Genomic DNA, 16,626 nt, shown 5'->3' on the forward strand with positions numbered 1-16,626 from the left:
TAGTGTAGAGATGTGTGGACATCTCTAGGAATTTCTAGAACCTTCCACACTCTTCCCACCAATGGCTTAGTGTAGATGGCTCCAGGAGTCTCCAGAAGCTTCCCTCCTCCTATATAAGCCCATGGGGAGGGTCATTTGAAGCATCCTGTGACATTATGCTGCCCAATGACGCAGACCACCTATGCATTCTAAAAACTTGCAGTGTTTCTGCTGCAAGGAATATGGGCATATTGCTGCCACTTGCCCTAAGAAGTTTTGTTCTTATTGCAAGAAGAAGGGTCACATTATCAAAGAATGTCGTATTCACCCCTAGAATCGTCAAGCCCAAGCATTTCAGACTTCGGTTATTGTCCCTCCTGTAACAACTTCTGCAGCACACGACTCTCCTTCAACCGCGTGCTCTGTTCCTACACCTCCTGCACCAGATTACTGCACCCCAGAAATGGTGCAACGTATGTTAATTTCAGCATTATCAGCAATGGGGTTTCAAGGTAACAATTCTACTAAACTCTGGTACGTGGACTCGGGGGCCTCTAATCACATGACTAATAATCCCACCACTTTGTGTCATGTTCGGCCCTACGCTGGTCAATCTTCCATTCAGACTGCCAATGGCAGCTCTTTGCCCATAGCTGCTATCGGCGATGCCTCTTCTAAGTTCACTGATGTGTTTCTTACTCCTTAGCTTTCCACGAATCTTATTTCTGTTGGCCAATTAGTTGATAACAATTGTGCTGTTAATTTTTCTGATAATGGTTGTGTTGTGCAGGACCAGGTAACGGGGAAGCCGATCGCGAAGGGACCTAAAGTGGGGCGCTTGTTTCCACTATTTTTACCTGTTCCAGATTTTTCTCCACTTTCTTCTATTGAGTCTTTTGCTTGTAATAATGTTTCAGATCTTAATATGGTGTGGCATCGTCGTTTAGGCCATCCCAATACTCAGATCTTATCTCATGTATTGAACTCTAATTTACCTGGTAATAAGGATCGTTCTTCTTTATCTCTTGAGTGTGATTCTTGCAAACTTGGTAAAAGTAAAACTCTTTCCTTCCCTTTGCATGCAAGTAGAGCATCTCACTGCTTTGATCTTATCCATAGTGATGTTTGGGGACCTTTCCCGGTTAGTTCACATGAGAAATTTAAATATTATGTGACTTTCATTGATGATCATAGCAGATTTACTTGGGTCTACTTTCTTCGCTCTAAATCTGAGGTCTTTCGTACTTTCACTGAGTTTTTAGCGTATATTGACAATAAATTTTCTACTTCTATTAAGACATTACACACAGATTCCGGTGGTGAGTATTTGTCTACTGAGTTTCAAACATTCTTGGCTTCTAAGGGTATTATTCATCAACGTTCATGTCCCTCTACTCCTCAACAAAATGGAGTTGTCGAATGCAAAAATTGTCATCTTCTAGATGTGGTACGTACTCTCTTGTTAGAATCTTCTGTTCCATCCATGTTTTGGGTAGAGGCTCTAAAAACTGCTACTCACTTGATTAATCGTTTACCTTATCAAGTCCTACATATGGAGTCTCCCTATTTCTGCTTATTTGCTAAGCAACCTAGTTATGATCACCTTCGTATTTTTGGTTGTGTATACTTTGTTCATTTACCTCCTCATGAGCGACATAAATTATCTGCTCAATCTGTTCGATGTGCTTTCTTGGGATATAATATGTGTCAAAAGGGATTTGTTTGTTATGATCCTACATTACATCGTACACATATTTCTAGGAATGTTATTTTCTTTGAAAATCAACATTTCTTTCTTGTGTCCTCTTCTACTGTGTCATCCTCTTCTACTGTGGTCCTCCCCTCCTTTGAGCAGCAGTTCTCAGATCTTCATCCACTCAGTTCTCGCTTTCAACCAGGTATTGTGTATACGAGACGCTCCCGCCCACAGTCTCTTTCGGTGGCTCACCCGATATCTGATCCTACCACGCTCCAGATTCAGTCAGTTGCAGTACCTCCAGCACCTTCAGTACGTCGCTCTTCTCGAGTGTTTGTACCTCCGAATAGGTATGGATTTCCCTCTTCCAGTTCTGGCAATTCTATTTCAGCCCTTATCGCTGCATTGTCCAATTTTGATACTCCCACATGCTACTCACATGCTGCCAAGCATGATTGTTGGCGACAAGCTATGCAGGAAGAAATTGACGCTCTAGAGGCCAATCACACTTGGGACATTGAGCCCTGTCCTCCCACTATTGTTCCTCTGGGTTGCAAATGGGTTTACTCAGTCAAGGTCCGATCTGATGGAAGTTTGGATCGTTAGAAAGCTCGGCTTGTTGCACTTGGGAATAATCAGGAATATGGTGTCAATTATGAAGAGACCTTTGCTCCTGTGGCTAAAATAACTACTGTTCGTACGATTCTAGCTCTTGCTGCTTCCAGTGATTGGCCACTACATCAGATGGATGTAAAAAATGTTTTTCTTCATGGGGATCTTAAAGAGTGTATTTATATGAAGCCACCCCCGGGATTGTTTCCCTCTCCAACTTCATATGTGTGTAAGCTTCGTCGCTCTCTTTATGGTCTCAAACAGGCTCCGAGGGCCTGGTTTGATAAATTCCGCACCACTTTATTACAATTTTCATTCAGGCAGAGCAAGTATGACACTTCCTTGTTTCTTCAGAAATCAGACATGGGTATTGTTGTTCTTTTGGTTTATGTTGATGATATTGTGATCACTGGTTCCGATTCTGCTTTACTTGGTCAGCTCAAAACTCATCTCTCCGAGTCCTTTCATATGAAAGATCTTGGGTCTCTCACATATTTTCTTGGTCTTGAGGTGCATCATAGTCCCTCTGGTATTTCCCTCAATGAACATAAGTATGCGAGTGACTTGGTGGCTACAACTGGTCTACAAGGGGCTACTTCTGTTGATACTCCCATGGAATTAAATGTCAAGCTTCGCAAAGAGGAGGGCGACTTACTTGCTGATCCCAGTTTATACAGGAAGTTGGTGGGTAGCCTTGTTTGTCTCACCATTACTAGACCGGACATTTCTTTTGCTGTACAGCAAGTCAACCAGTTCCTTCAGACTCCTCGTCATCTTCATTTGGCTGTTGTCCGTAGGATCATACGCTATGTTCAAGGCACTTCTACTCGTGGCTTGTTCTTCCCTGCAGGCAATTCTACTCGCCTTGCTGCTTATAGTGATGCTAATTGGGCTGGTTGTGCGGATACCCGTCGCTCCATCATTGGTTGGTGTGTGTTCTTAGATGATGCATTGATATCTTGGAAAAGTCAGAAGCAAGACAGAGTCTCTAAGTTATCTACGGAATCTGAGTACCGGGCGATGTCTCTTGCTTGTTCTAAAATCATTTGGCTTCGAGGTTTGCTTGCGGAGTTAGATTTTTCTGAGACCGGTCCTACACCTCTACATGCCGATAATACAAGTGCTATTCAGATCACGGCCAATCCTGTCTATCATGAGCGCACAAAGCATATTGAAGTGGACTATCACTCTATCTGTGAAGCCTTTGAAGCTCGTGTTATCACTCTTCCACATATTTCCACTGACTTACAAGTTGCTGATATCTTCACCAAGGCTCTCCTTCGTCATTGACATTGCTTGCTAAGTAGCAAATTGATGCTTGTTGATCAACCTACATCAATTTGAGGGGGCCTATCAAAGGACAACTTGCTGTCCACACTTCTTCTTTCCTTATTTTAGCTCACAATTGTTTCCTTATTTCTCCATTTTATTATTCTGTACAGTTAGCATACATTATTTAACAGATTATAGTTTACATGTATAGGGCTAGAATCATGCGGGAATTTATTTGCTTTTATTTGCTTTCCATGTATAGCATCCTTGTAAAGTCTATATATAATATACAAAACTCAAGACCAAGGTATTCGGCCATTCACACAATATTTTGACATGGCAAACGTTGAAATTGTTTGATCTTAGCAAGGCAAGGATAAGAATTGCAATGAAGGATTGGTCAATTCTCCCAGCTTTGATTGAGGTGATAGACGGGGATTGGGTGTTCACTATTTCTATCGCGGTGGTCGAAGATGAAGAGGTCAGGAAAGGCAGAGCAATGGGTGAGTTGACTCAGGTGGTTGTTGAATCTCACTTGGGGACAAGTGGTGGAAGGTGGGAGGAGAGAGTTAGATCAACGGCTGGAGGTAGTTTTCGTGTTGGGAAAGTTGGCAGAAAGAAGAAGAGAGAAGAAAGGAGGTCGGCCTAATGTTCTTCCAGTGGGGACACGTGCTAAGAGGGGTCAGGCTATGGGGAACAGCTTGTTCAGTTTGAATTCAAAAAAACTAAACTTCGGGCCTATTAGGACAGAAATGGCAGGCGTAGCTACGGTCGGCGAGGACAAGGCCTTCTCAGACGAGAAGGGTCGGGCCTTTGAGAGAGAGGCCCAATCTCTCCCCAATTTCAGCCCACTAAATGTTGCAAAAATGGGTTGTAACTTAGAAGGCTCGTTGAGGTTAGGCCAAGGAGAAGGAGAAAAGAAGCCCTCTGAAAAGCAGGTTCCGTCACAAAGAGAAGAAGCCGCTGTAGGGGGAAAGGGGAAAGGAGTTTCAAACGATCATGATGTTTAGACGAGAGGTTCCGCGAAGAAGGAAGTGAAGTTTAGTTCAAAGAAGCTGTGGACTACCCTATTTCCTCCAAGTTCCGATCGCCAACAAGGTTCTGAAATTTTTTCCAAAAAAGACAATGTGGGTACTTTATGTCAAAATTGTGTTAGCAATCCTAACCATGTTGTGGTGGGGTCCCAATCTGCTTGTTCAAACCGGCTGCCTAAGAGTTTCAACCCCATTAAGACTAAACCCAATTTGCCCAGTGAGGTGCCCAACCTGGTTACAGTTAGCCAGGGTGATGTTATGGTCTCCCCATCGGGCAAGTTCCAAATTGAAGGCCTGTCTCCCAAGAAAATGGCTAAAGTGCATGAGGTTTTAAGCTCTCTGGATATTAAGGTATATTCCAGAAGGAAGAACAGACGCTCTACAAGTTTGTGAGACCTATTGGAACTGGTTGGGGGTTTAGGGTCTGTGTTGTTTTTCCATGAAAATAATTAGTTGGAATACCAGGGGTTTGGGATCAAGGAAAAAGCGAAGGGTGGTTAAAGATTTTCTGAGGTTAGAGAATCCGAATGTAGTGATGATCCAGGAAACAAAAAAGGTGGAGTGTGACAGAAGGTTTGTGGGTAGTGTTTGGTTAGTTAGAAATAAGGAATGGGTTGCTCTTCAAGCGTGCAGGGTTTCAGGTGGGATTTTGATTATTTGGGACTCTAATAAATTGCGCAGTGAGGAGGTGGTAATAGGATCCTTTTCGGTCTCAGTCAAGTTTGCTTTGGATAGTTATAGACCTCTTTGGTTGTCCGCAGTTTATGGCCCTAATAGTCCCTTACTTAGGAAGGATTTTTGGGTGGAGTTGTTAGACATTTTTGGTCTATCGTTTCCGTTATGGTGTGCGGGCGGTGATTTTAATGTCATAAGGAGAAGCTCAAAAAAATTGGGTGAATCTAGTCTAAGACTTTGATGGTTTTATAAGAGAATGTGAATTGCTTGATCCACCTTTACGGAACGCACCATTCACTTGGTCAAACATGCAAGAGTTTCCCGTGTGTAAATGATTGGACCGATTTATGTACTCAAATGAGTGGGAGCATTACTTTCCTCAAAGCCTTCAAGAAGCTCTTCCTAGAAGGACATCGGATCATTGGCCAATAGTTTTGGAAACCAACCCGTTCAAGTTGGGCACAACTCCTTTTAGGTTTGAGAATATGTGGCTGTAATATCCTAGTTTCAAGGAGTGCTTTAAAAGTTGGTGGAGAGGTTTTCAAGGAACTGGGTGGGAAGGTCACGAGTCATGAGGAAATTACAATTTGTTAAGGCCAATTTGAAAGAGTGGAATAAGGTTTCTTTTGGAGTGCTAAATGAAAGGAAAAAAAGCATCCTGAATGAAATAGCTAACTTTGATGTCATTGAGCAAGGAGGGGGTCTCACTTCTGAACTTTTAGTTCAAAGAGCTTTAAGAAAAGGGGAGTTAAAGGAATTAATTTTGAGGGAAGAAATTCATTGGAGACAAAAAGATAGGGTGAAATGGGTTAAGGAAGGGGATTGTAACTCAAAGTTTTTCCATAAAGTGACTAATGGCGGGCGAAATAGGAAATTTATCAAGGTGTTGGAGAATGAAAGAGGAATAGTGTTGAATAATTCAGAGAGCATCATAGAGGAGATTTTACTTTACTTTTAAAAGCTCTACTCGAGTCCTACTGGAGAGTCTTGGAGAGTTGAAGGCTTAAATTAGTCCCCTATATCTGAAGAGAGTGCGTCTAGGTTGGACTCCCCTTTTACTAAAGAAGAGATTTATAAGGCCATTTTTCAGTTGGATAAGGATAAGGCGCCGGGTCCTAATGGCTTTACCATTGCAGTGTTTCAAGACTGCTGGGATGCGATCAAGGAGGATTTAGTGAGAGTATTTACAGAGCTTCACAGTAGCGGGATTATCAATCAAAGCACTAATGCCTCCTTCATAGTTCTATTGCGCAAAAAAAACATGACAAAGAAAATCTCAGACTTTAGACCTTTACAAGATAATAGCCAAAGTGTTATCAAGGCGTCTAAGAGGGGTACTACATGAAACTATTCATTCTACTCAAGGCGCATTTGTTCAAGGGAAACAAATATTGGATGCAGTTCTCATAACCAATGAGATAGTGGATGAGAAAAGACGTTCAGGGGAGGAAGGAGTTGTATTCAAAATCGACTTTAAAAAGGCTTACAACCATGTGAGTTGGAGTTTTTTTGGATCATGTGTTGGAAAAAAAGGGGTTTAGTCCTAGGTGGAGGAAATGGATGAGAGGTTGTTTGTCCACAGTATCTTTTGTAGTCTTAGTGAATGGAAATGCTAAAGGGTGGGTCAAGACATCTAGAGGCTTAAGACAAGGCGACCCTTTGTCCCCCTTTTTGTTTACTTTAGTCGCAGATGTACTGAGTAGGATGTTATTGAGAGCAGAGGAAAGAAATTCGTTTGAGGGTTTCAGGGTGGGTAGGAACAGTACAAGGGTGTCCCATTTGCAATTTGCAGATGATACCATTTTCTTTTCTAGCACTAGTGAGGAAGATTTGCAGACTCTCAAGAGTTTATTACTAGTGTTTGGGCATATTTCTGGGCTTAAGGTTAATCTTGACAAGAGTAATATTTATGGCATCAATCTTGAACAGAATCATCTTTCTAGGTTGGCCGAGTTGCTAGATTGCAAGGCTTCTGGTTGGCCTATACCCTACTTGGGTCTTCCTTTGGGAGGGAATCCCAAGACTTGTGGCTTTTGGGATCCAGTGATTGAGAGGATCTCGAGAAGATTAGATGGGTGGCAAAAGGCTTATTTATCTTTTGGAGGTAGGATAACTCTTATCCAATCTTGCCTCACCCACATGTCTTACTACTTCCTTTGCTTGTTTAAGATACTTGCATCAGTGGCTGCAAAAATTGAGAGATTGCAAAGGGATTTTTTATGGTCAGAGGTTGGGGAAGGTAAAAGAGATCATCTTGTTAGTTGGGATGTAATGTGTAAGTCGAAGGCAAAAGGGGGTTTGGGTTTTGGAAAGATTGTTCTAAGGAATGTCGCTCTCTTGGGGAAATGGTTGTGGAGGTATCCTAGGGAGGGTTCAGCTCTATGGCATCAGGTTATTTTAAGCATTTACGGATCACACTCTAATGGTTGGGATGCCAACACCATAGTCAGATGGCCACATCGTTGTCCTTGGAAGGCTATTGCACAAGTCTTTTAGGAGTTTTCCAGGTTTACTCGGTTTGTGGTAGGAGATGGGGAAAGAATTTGATTCTGGGAAGACTTGTGGTGGGGGGACCAACCTTTGGGATCCCACTATCCAAGACTATTTAGAATAGTCACGGATAAAAATATTCTTATTTCTTCAATTCTCGAATCTGCTCGTCCCTTATCTTGGAACTTTAATTTTCGCCGCAACCTATCCAATTCCGAGATAAAAGATTTAGAGGGCTTCATGCGGTCACTGGATTGTTTGCATTTATCATCTTCAGTTTCAAATGCGAGATCCTGATCTTTATCTTCTTCAGGGCTTTTTACAGTCAAATCTTTCTTTCTTGCCTTATCCCAATGTTCTGGCTCTCCTCCAGTTTTCCCTACTAAGTTCGTTTGGAATTCTCAAATCCCTTTCAAAGTCAAGTCCTTTGTCTGGTTGGTGGCACACAATAAGGTAAATACTAATGACTTGCTACAATTGACAAGACCCTCTTAGTCCTGATATTTGTAAGTTGTGCATGAGGCATGGAGAATCAGCAGATTATCTTTTCCTACATTGTTCTTTGACAATGGGGTTATGGCACAAATTATTTTAGTTAGCCAAGACGGATTGGGTTCCCCCGATGAGCATTTCCAACATGCTGTCCATCAATTACAATGGTTTTGGTTTATCTAAGAGAGGGGCAATTTTGTGGCAAGCTGCGTGCATAGCTATAATTTGGGTTGTGTGGCAGGAAAGAAACACGAGGATCTTTGAGGATAAAGCAAGGAATCCAGAGAATCTTTGGGATTTTATTCATTTCCTTGCTTCTCTTTGGGCTTTTTGTTCCAAGGTCTTTAAGGGGACTCCCCTTATTGTGTTACAACTTGATTGGCTAGCGGCGTGTAATTCCTTTGGGTTGGTCTAATCTAGAGAGCTTGTTCATATTATATTGTATTTTCTTGTTTTCGTTTTCTTATAGTTTAGTTTTCTTTGGTGGGAGGATTACTCATCCTTCTCTTGTACTTCTTTTTTCTATTAATATATTCCTTTGTCGTTTCCTATCAAAAAAAAAGCGCACCCTACATATATAGGCAGTATACACAAAACATCCCAAAGCAAGCACCAAACGAATATAAGGTTAGCCTACAAAAACAAGGCAAAGCTAACAACAAGTGATTAAAAGAGTTCTCTATTTCCAAAGAATCATGGGACTACTCTAAAAGTGATTTAGTGAAGAACTCCTTCAATCTTTGATCTAAGAGCTCTTTCAAAAGTCCTTCGGTTGTGCTCTTTCTAAGTACACCGGAATAAGCAAATTGGAGCCAATTGCTAAACTATTCTTCTCTTCTTATCTAGCCCCTTAAGTTTCTATTCAAGGAGGAAATTTCTTACTGAGGCTAGAAACACCCAAATCAAGCCAAAGACTGGTAACAAAAAAAATCCATATCACTCGTCTTATCACAATGAAGCAAGATGTGATCAATTGATTTTTCACCATCTTTACAAAGGCTACATTTGTTGAACATAAGTCATTCCCTTCATTAATGTATCTACAATTACGATCTTCCTCTAAGCAGCTTTCCAAGTAAAAAAAACATGTTCTAAGTGGAGCACGAGATCACTAAATCTCTTTGGCTAGGAATACTAAATTATTCTAAAAACTTAGGGATTGTTATATGATTTGACATTGAAGTTTCCCCTCCTATTATCTTAGCAAAGTAAAGTGTCTTCTCCTTCTTTCACTTTTAATGGGTAAATAAGCTCCAAAAAATTGTCACCTCCTCTATCTCCCAATCTTGGAAATGTCTTTTAAAATGAACTTCCAAATGACCACTCTCCCCCTCCTCTCTCCCATAAATATGCAACTGCAACATTTTGTAAGGATGTTATTCTAAAAAGTATAGGGAATGCATCTTTTAACTTAAACTCCCTCACTCATGTCCCACCAAAATCTTGTATGTCTAACATTTCCAATTTGGGTAGTTAATCTAAAACTAAACTCTTCCCAACCTTTTCTAATGTCCTTTTAAAGGCTCATCTCAAAAGAATCCCTCACCCCTCTAGTAGTCCATCCCCCCTCCATCTCCCCAAATTTTCCATGAATAATCTTCTTCCACAAGCTCTCCTGCTCAAAAGAAAATCTCCATAATCACTTGCCTAGCAAGGTTTGATTAAGACCCTCCAAACTTCTTAGCCCCCACCCTCAATACTTCTTATCCTTACAAACATCTAATCAATTTAGCAAATGGATCTTTCTTTTTCTCTTGTATCCCCCACAAAAAGTCTCTTTGGATTTTGTCTAATCTGATCCTCACTTTTCTGGGAATTGTAAAGAGGGACATGAAATAGATAAGGAGGTTTGATAGAGTGCTCTTAATAAGGACAAGTCTTCCTCCTTTGGATGGGTACTATTTTTTCCAAGTAGACAATTTCCTTTTAAACCTCTCTTTGATCAAATCCCACACACCACAATGCTTAAAAGGGGCCCCAAGGGGTAAACCGAGATAAGAATTAGGAAGTCTTCCTACTATACGCCCAAAAAGAGAAGCCACTCAATCCATATTTGTCGCCTCCCCCCCTCGAGATGTGTGCCATTATACCGTATGCACCAGGATGCATGCTACAATACCGTATGCACCAGGATGCATGCCATTATACAGTATGCCTTGGGATGCGTGCAAATCTATTTTCAAACCTGACACCATTTCAAAGCAAGCTATCCACTTCCAATATTTCAACTGATCTACATTATCCTCACAAAAAAGAAGAGTATTGTCTGCTAACAAGAGGCATGAGACTTGAATCCCTTCTTCCACTCTACCCTTAATCTTGAAGTCTCTAGTGAAACCTTCCTGCTTAGCCTTTGCAATTAAGCTACTAAGGACGTCCATGACCAAAACAAAAATATAGGGTGAAAGAGGGTCCCCCTGTTTCTTATAATGGATCAATAATCGGATTGAATGATATAGATCAGTGGCAATAGATTATTTCTTCCAAAGGGTTTCCTCATTTCCTTGAGACATTTTACTTACTTTTTTCTTTCTTCCTAGATTACCCAATTCATTTTGAAATACCCTGAGATTTGGCTTCTTAGTTTCCAATTCCGTAAAAAGCAAATCAGCATGAAACATCAGAGCCAGTGCTTGAATGAGATGAACAGTCAGGAACAACAGTAGGTACTTGTTACTGACAACCCAACCCACCCCCAACAACCCTGACCAGAAGGTACTTGTTATATGTTAACTGAGTGAATAATTACATCATTTTTAAATAAGCATTAATTCAATACAATTATGTTAATCATTACAACATCCAATCATAAACATACCTGTGCAAACAATGCAGAAAATTCCTTGGCAGATTCCAAACACATTTCTTCAAATTTCAGTATAACTTCAATCTGTAACATATTCCAAAAGGATTTATTATTAAGGGTTGACAATAAAACATGGCACATCATTTCTATTATCCACAGATGACAGAACCAAGCAACAAAGAGATCTGCCATCAAATAAAGTTGAATATGAAGTTTTTAACTCATTCAACTGCAAAAAATTTTACATGTTCTAAAATTTCAGTATAAAATCCTTCAGTTATAGCTGAAAAAGGGGGAGTTATTTGTCTTGTTGTCAACATCAACATATATATGAGGAGAAATGCCTATATGAGAGCACTACTGATTTCTTGGTAAACAACCAAGATATGGAGCAAAGTATTGAATAAAAACCTAAACTACAAACAGGTATATGTAAAATGATAATATTGAGATTGACAAAAGGGATATCTGTTTATTGGCTGAAGGAAGGAAATACACATTAGAGATGTCCCTGTATCCTTGTTCAACAAAACAAACAAGGACATTGGAGAAGAACACTATGTGCACCACCTCAGTAAGTGTCATGTACTAGAAAAAAGTTCAGATGGTGCAGAGAATGTTGTATATGATCTGATATCATATACAACAACAGCACATAAATTTCTTTGAGAAAAAGGTGATATCACTTTCCTACTGACATACATAAATATGTACGTACATTGATACAAACATACATAAGTACATACAAATATAACATATGGTGTTGAAGGATGTGTAACTTTCCTTCACCAGTCCTCTCATCTGAAAATACATCTACTTCCCAATACATAAGTAAAATGAAAGTTTGTAAACCGAAGTTATCAACAATTTGTTGACTCCCTGAACCTCCTGAATTCTTCATCTGGTGTTTACTCACTGCTAAACCCACTGATCTCTCTAAAATGAAAGTATACCATAATTCACAAGAACTTTGAAGGGACCATACCTTGAAATTAGAGTCATTTCTTTACCTTTAATTCAATTAAGGCAGTACTAAAACACTCTCCATAAAGAACCATTATCTTATTATATTATCTAAATACATTGAATATATTACTAAATATACCAATATGGAGGGTTGGATCTTGAGCCTATTAAAAATGAGGTAGGAAGAAGGTTGGAATAGTACTTTCAACTAGAATTACAATCAATAGGTATAGAAGACTGTACAATATAAACTAGTCAAATAAGATGAATTAACTCATCACTATTATATTGTTATTAATGGAAAAAAATAAAGCAAAAATTAAGGAGACAAAAGCATGATATCCATCCACCACATGGTTAATTGCTCATCAAAGAAGTAATTTTATTTTGTGGGTTAAGGGTGAGGTGAAGTGCAGGGGTAATTTGGTTCTTTTAGGCTATGTGTTTGAGGACCTTCAAATTGGGAGGCTAGATGTTGAGGTTGACTTCTTTAAGTCAATTGACAACATTGATATAGAAGAATAGGAGAAACATTTTGGTGAGGAGGAAGTGCTAGTAGCAGCATTGTTGAAATATACTTGAGTACAATCATCTATTAAAGTGAAACCATTGTTAACTTAAGAGAGGGGTAACTCTAGATGAACCCCAAACATCACTATGAACCAAGGAGAAAGGAATCAAAGATTTTTGAGAAGACAAATCCAAGTGACCCAAGTACAATCATCTATAAAAGTGACAAACCATTTTTTACCTAAGAGAGAGAGAACTCTAGATGAACCCCATACATCACTATGAACCAAGGAGAAAGGAATCAAAGATCTTTTATTTATTTTTTTTTAAGGAAAAGACACAATGATTTTTTGCCAATTCACAACTCTCACATTTAAATTTGGAAAGATATGGACTAAAGCAAAGATTTGGATACAAAGTTTTTAAGGACATGCAACTTGGATGACCATGTCATAGGTGATGCAGAGGGATTTCTTTCACTTGTTATTAACATTTTCCTCTATGATATACTTGGATAGATGTTCCTTTAGGTTCCAAATAGTGCAACCTTCTCTCTATTCAGCATTGCCAATCATCCTCCCTGTTGTTAGGTCCTACAAATTTAAAACAATTACGAATGAAAGTCACAAAACAATTAAGGGATTTATTGATCTTGCTAATGGACAGCAAGTTACATAAAATTTTGGGCACATGAAGTAGAGAAGAGAGCATCAAAGAGGAAATAATAGAAATCTTGCCTTTTCCTCCGATAAGTGTAAAAGACCCATCAACCGCTTTTACCTTACTTCCTGAACATGGAAAATATGTATGGATTGAAGTGGAGTCATTGGTCATGTGATCTATGGCCCTTGAATCAATTATCCAAGTTCTTGAAGGACTGGAAATCATAAGTGCGTGATAGATATTACCTGATTGTGTAGGAGTATAGGAAGAAGAAGGCGCCTCAAATGCTTGTCCTAGCATTTTGTGCAAGGTCTAATTGTTCCTTTGTGAATGGGGCTTCGTTTAAAGTAGATGGCTGGGAGGATTTTTCTGGTGTAGCTTCCATAGTAATCTACAATAACTTGTTATTCTTGTAAGCAAATTTATCCCCTTTTTGTCCAAATTGTGGTTTGTCATGTAGTTTACAGCATGTCTCCTTTGTATGTCTCGACTTATTACAATATTTACACCGCCTTAAATCCTTATCCTCATCCTTTTTTGTTCTTCTTTATGAAGTACTGTAACTGAATTTTAAGCAGAATTTTCTTATGTAAATGGTCCCAACATAACTTCTCTTCTGCTTTCCAAAATCCTAACAAGAGCATATACCTCTCTTAGTGGGGGAAGAGAGTCCTTTCCAAGGATTTAAGCCCTAATCCGATCTAACTCAGGATTTAGCCCAGCAAGAAACTCAAATATCCAGTCTGGGTCAAGTAGTTTTTTCAGCTTCACTGTATCCCTAGCAGATTCCATCTCAAAATATTGGTAATGGTCTACTTCCTGCCACAAGCTCTAGAGTTTGTTATAGTAGAATGTCACTGAGGACTCTTGTTGCTTAGTGTTGCCGATTCTGTTTTTTAACTCATAGATTTGAGCAAAATCTGTCATATTGGAATATGTCTAAGCAGTGGCATCCCATACCTCCTTTGTTGTTGAGAGAGAGAAAAAATAGGTTTTAAGAATCTCTAGTTGAATAGAATTCAACAACCAAGACATTATCATGGAATTTTTAGCATCCCATGAATCAAACTTTGGGTCACTAGGATCTGGTTCCTTAATTGTCCCATTTTCACTTAATTGTATATTAGACTTTTTTTCCTTAATAGTTGTACCAATCATGTATTTATACCTTGTAAAACTTTTATGGTCAAATCAAGCTAGAAATCATTTTCTTCTCTCTTCCTTTCTTCCACTCACACTTTTATTTTATCATCAGTTTGTGGCTCACCTAACTTTTGAGGAATCCATTTACTTCTTATTCTATTGTTTCTTGTATGAACGTTTATCTTACTTTGATAGCCCTGTTTCAGTTTCATTTCTTTGAACATTTTGCTCCTTAGTGGCTTGAATTTTGTACCATAGAGCATATGAAGCCTTCAAGCCATCTAATACAATTACCCCTTTGACCAGGGATGGCAATGAGTCCTATCATGTCAAGGTAAGAAATAGTGAAAATTTACTCAACTTGAATATGACCTATTTAATAATTGTGTCAGGATAACCTAACACGAACATCAATCTTTTATTACATGTGTAACATAACGCAACCTATTTAACCCCATTTATTAAATGGGTTCAGTTGACTTATGTAAGAATTGATATAGATGACCCATTAATATAATTCTATTCCATTAATTCGTGAGCATAATTTTAACTTATTTAACCATTTAAAATTTAAAATTTATAAATATATGATTTTAAAATACTTTTTAGTTGCTTCAACTTTTAAGTTTTAATTTTTTAAATTTTAATTATTTTAATTATAATATGATTATAATATAAAAATAAATTAAAAGTTTAATTCTATACTTGTTTAATGCTTTAATTGTAAAATATTTTTAATCTTTATAATGAAATATATAAAATTTTACTTATTAAATCTTTTTAATCATATGATATTTGTAAATAAAAATATTTTTAATATTTTTCATTTTTAAATATATAAAATTAATAAATTTATATGGGTGACGTAGCTAAAATTTGTGTCCTTTTTTAGTCGTGTCAAAATTGGCACCCCTACCTTTGACTTTATCGGCATTCTACAGTTGCTTGACAATCCATAAACATCTCTCCTCTTCATACATCTTACACTAGATCTATGAGTAGCACCATTCTCAAATTTCTTTGATGAATATTGAATCTATTTTATTTAAAGTTTTTTCTTTTCTTTTTTTCCATATAAATTGATACTTGACAAGGGTAAACCCATGCATTACAGAATTTTAAAGCAATGTTATACTTTCAAAAGATTAAATACCATAAAAAGAAGAGAATGAAAAATACCAATAGTAAGTAGGTACCTCCTACAACTATCTTTTAAGCTTAAAAGAGAGTGAATCTTTTATCAAATCCAGGTAAAATACTAAATTACAAATTGAAAATAATGACGATAGCTATTTGCCAAGAAGATAAAAGAATACAAACCTCCTCATCCATGCTTTGTAGGTAAGACTTTATAAGTTTTTGCCATCTGGTAATTACACTAGCAACATTTTTAAGCAATTCACCTAGAATAGATTGTCAAAGTCATTGTTAGTTGTAACCCGTTAAACATTAGTAGAAGAAACAGTTAAGAAATAATATATGCTTGTACTAAAATGAAGTAGCAATGACAACCATACAACATTGAACTGCCAGTGCACAACCCAGTTTCAAACATGGCTTGATTAAAGAAAACTACTCCCACCAAAGAAGTTGGTGCATTCAACCAAATAATATGAGATCTTAAATGGATGTGGCAAATGATGCAAAAATAAGTAGTGGATACAAGGTTATCTTAAATTGAAGGGGAAAAACCGATAACACAACCAGAGAACAAAGAGTCCTTGCCAACATGTTTTGTTCTACATAAATGCTACTAGTCAAGAAATTAAGGTCATGTTTGGTTATGTTCTTAGAAAACAGTTCTCAACAAGTCTTTGAGAAAAAACAAAACAGAATAGTTAAAAAACCACATTTCTTAAGTTTCAACCACCATGACCATGAAGGTATATGTAGTTAGCAATAAAGAAGAATAAGAAGGGAGATTTTGTGCCATAACTCAAAGCTGTTTTCAAAACTAAGCTGAGTCAAGTGAGACATTTTGATAAATAGACCGAGTCATCCAATTCAAGCCGAGTTATCATCAAAACACTGATTGTAACTCAGGTATCAGAATTCCTTACCTCAGTGAGGCAAATATGACTCAATTGAGTTGTACTAGACTTGGTTGATCTTTTGAACCTTGTGTGTGTGTGGGCATGAGCGTATGTGAGTGTATCCATAGGCATAAATGCATGCATGTATGTCTTCATGCACATGTTTGAGTCGTGCATGTGTGTATAAGCATGTAAAATGCATGCAGGTGTGTATGTATAAACTTGCATGTGCATGTGTGTGCTTGTGTGTGTTTA

The 16,626-nt window shown here is 38.2% G+C and overlaps 1 protein-coding gene across 1 annotated transcript in view; it reads right to left on the reverse strand.

The window, feature by feature from the left end:
* Window positions 1–16,626, reverse strand: part of LOC117932481 (translation initiation factor eIF-2B subunit epsilon) — a 94,604-nt gene that overhangs the window by 12,972 nt on the left and 65,006 nt on the right. The window contains exons 12-13 of the mRNA XM_034853745.1: window positions 15,659–15,741; window positions 11,069–11,140 (exon numbers count right to left, since the gene is read on the reverse strand). Of these exons, the coding sequence (XP_034709636.1) occupies window positions 11,069–11,140; window positions 15,659–15,741 (155 nt within the window). The remainder of the gene's footprint in view (window positions 1–11,068; window positions 11,141–15,658; window positions 15,742–16,626) is intronic.

The sequence above is a fragment of the Vitis riparia genome, chromosome 15 (genome assembly GCF_004353265.1).
Source record: "Vitis riparia cultivar Riparia Gloire de Montpellier isolate 1030 chromosome 15, EGFV_Vit.rip_1.0, whole genome shotgun sequence".
Lineage (NCBI taxonomy): Eukaryota > Viridiplantae > Streptophyta > Magnoliopsida > Vitales > Vitaceae > Vitis > Vitis riparia.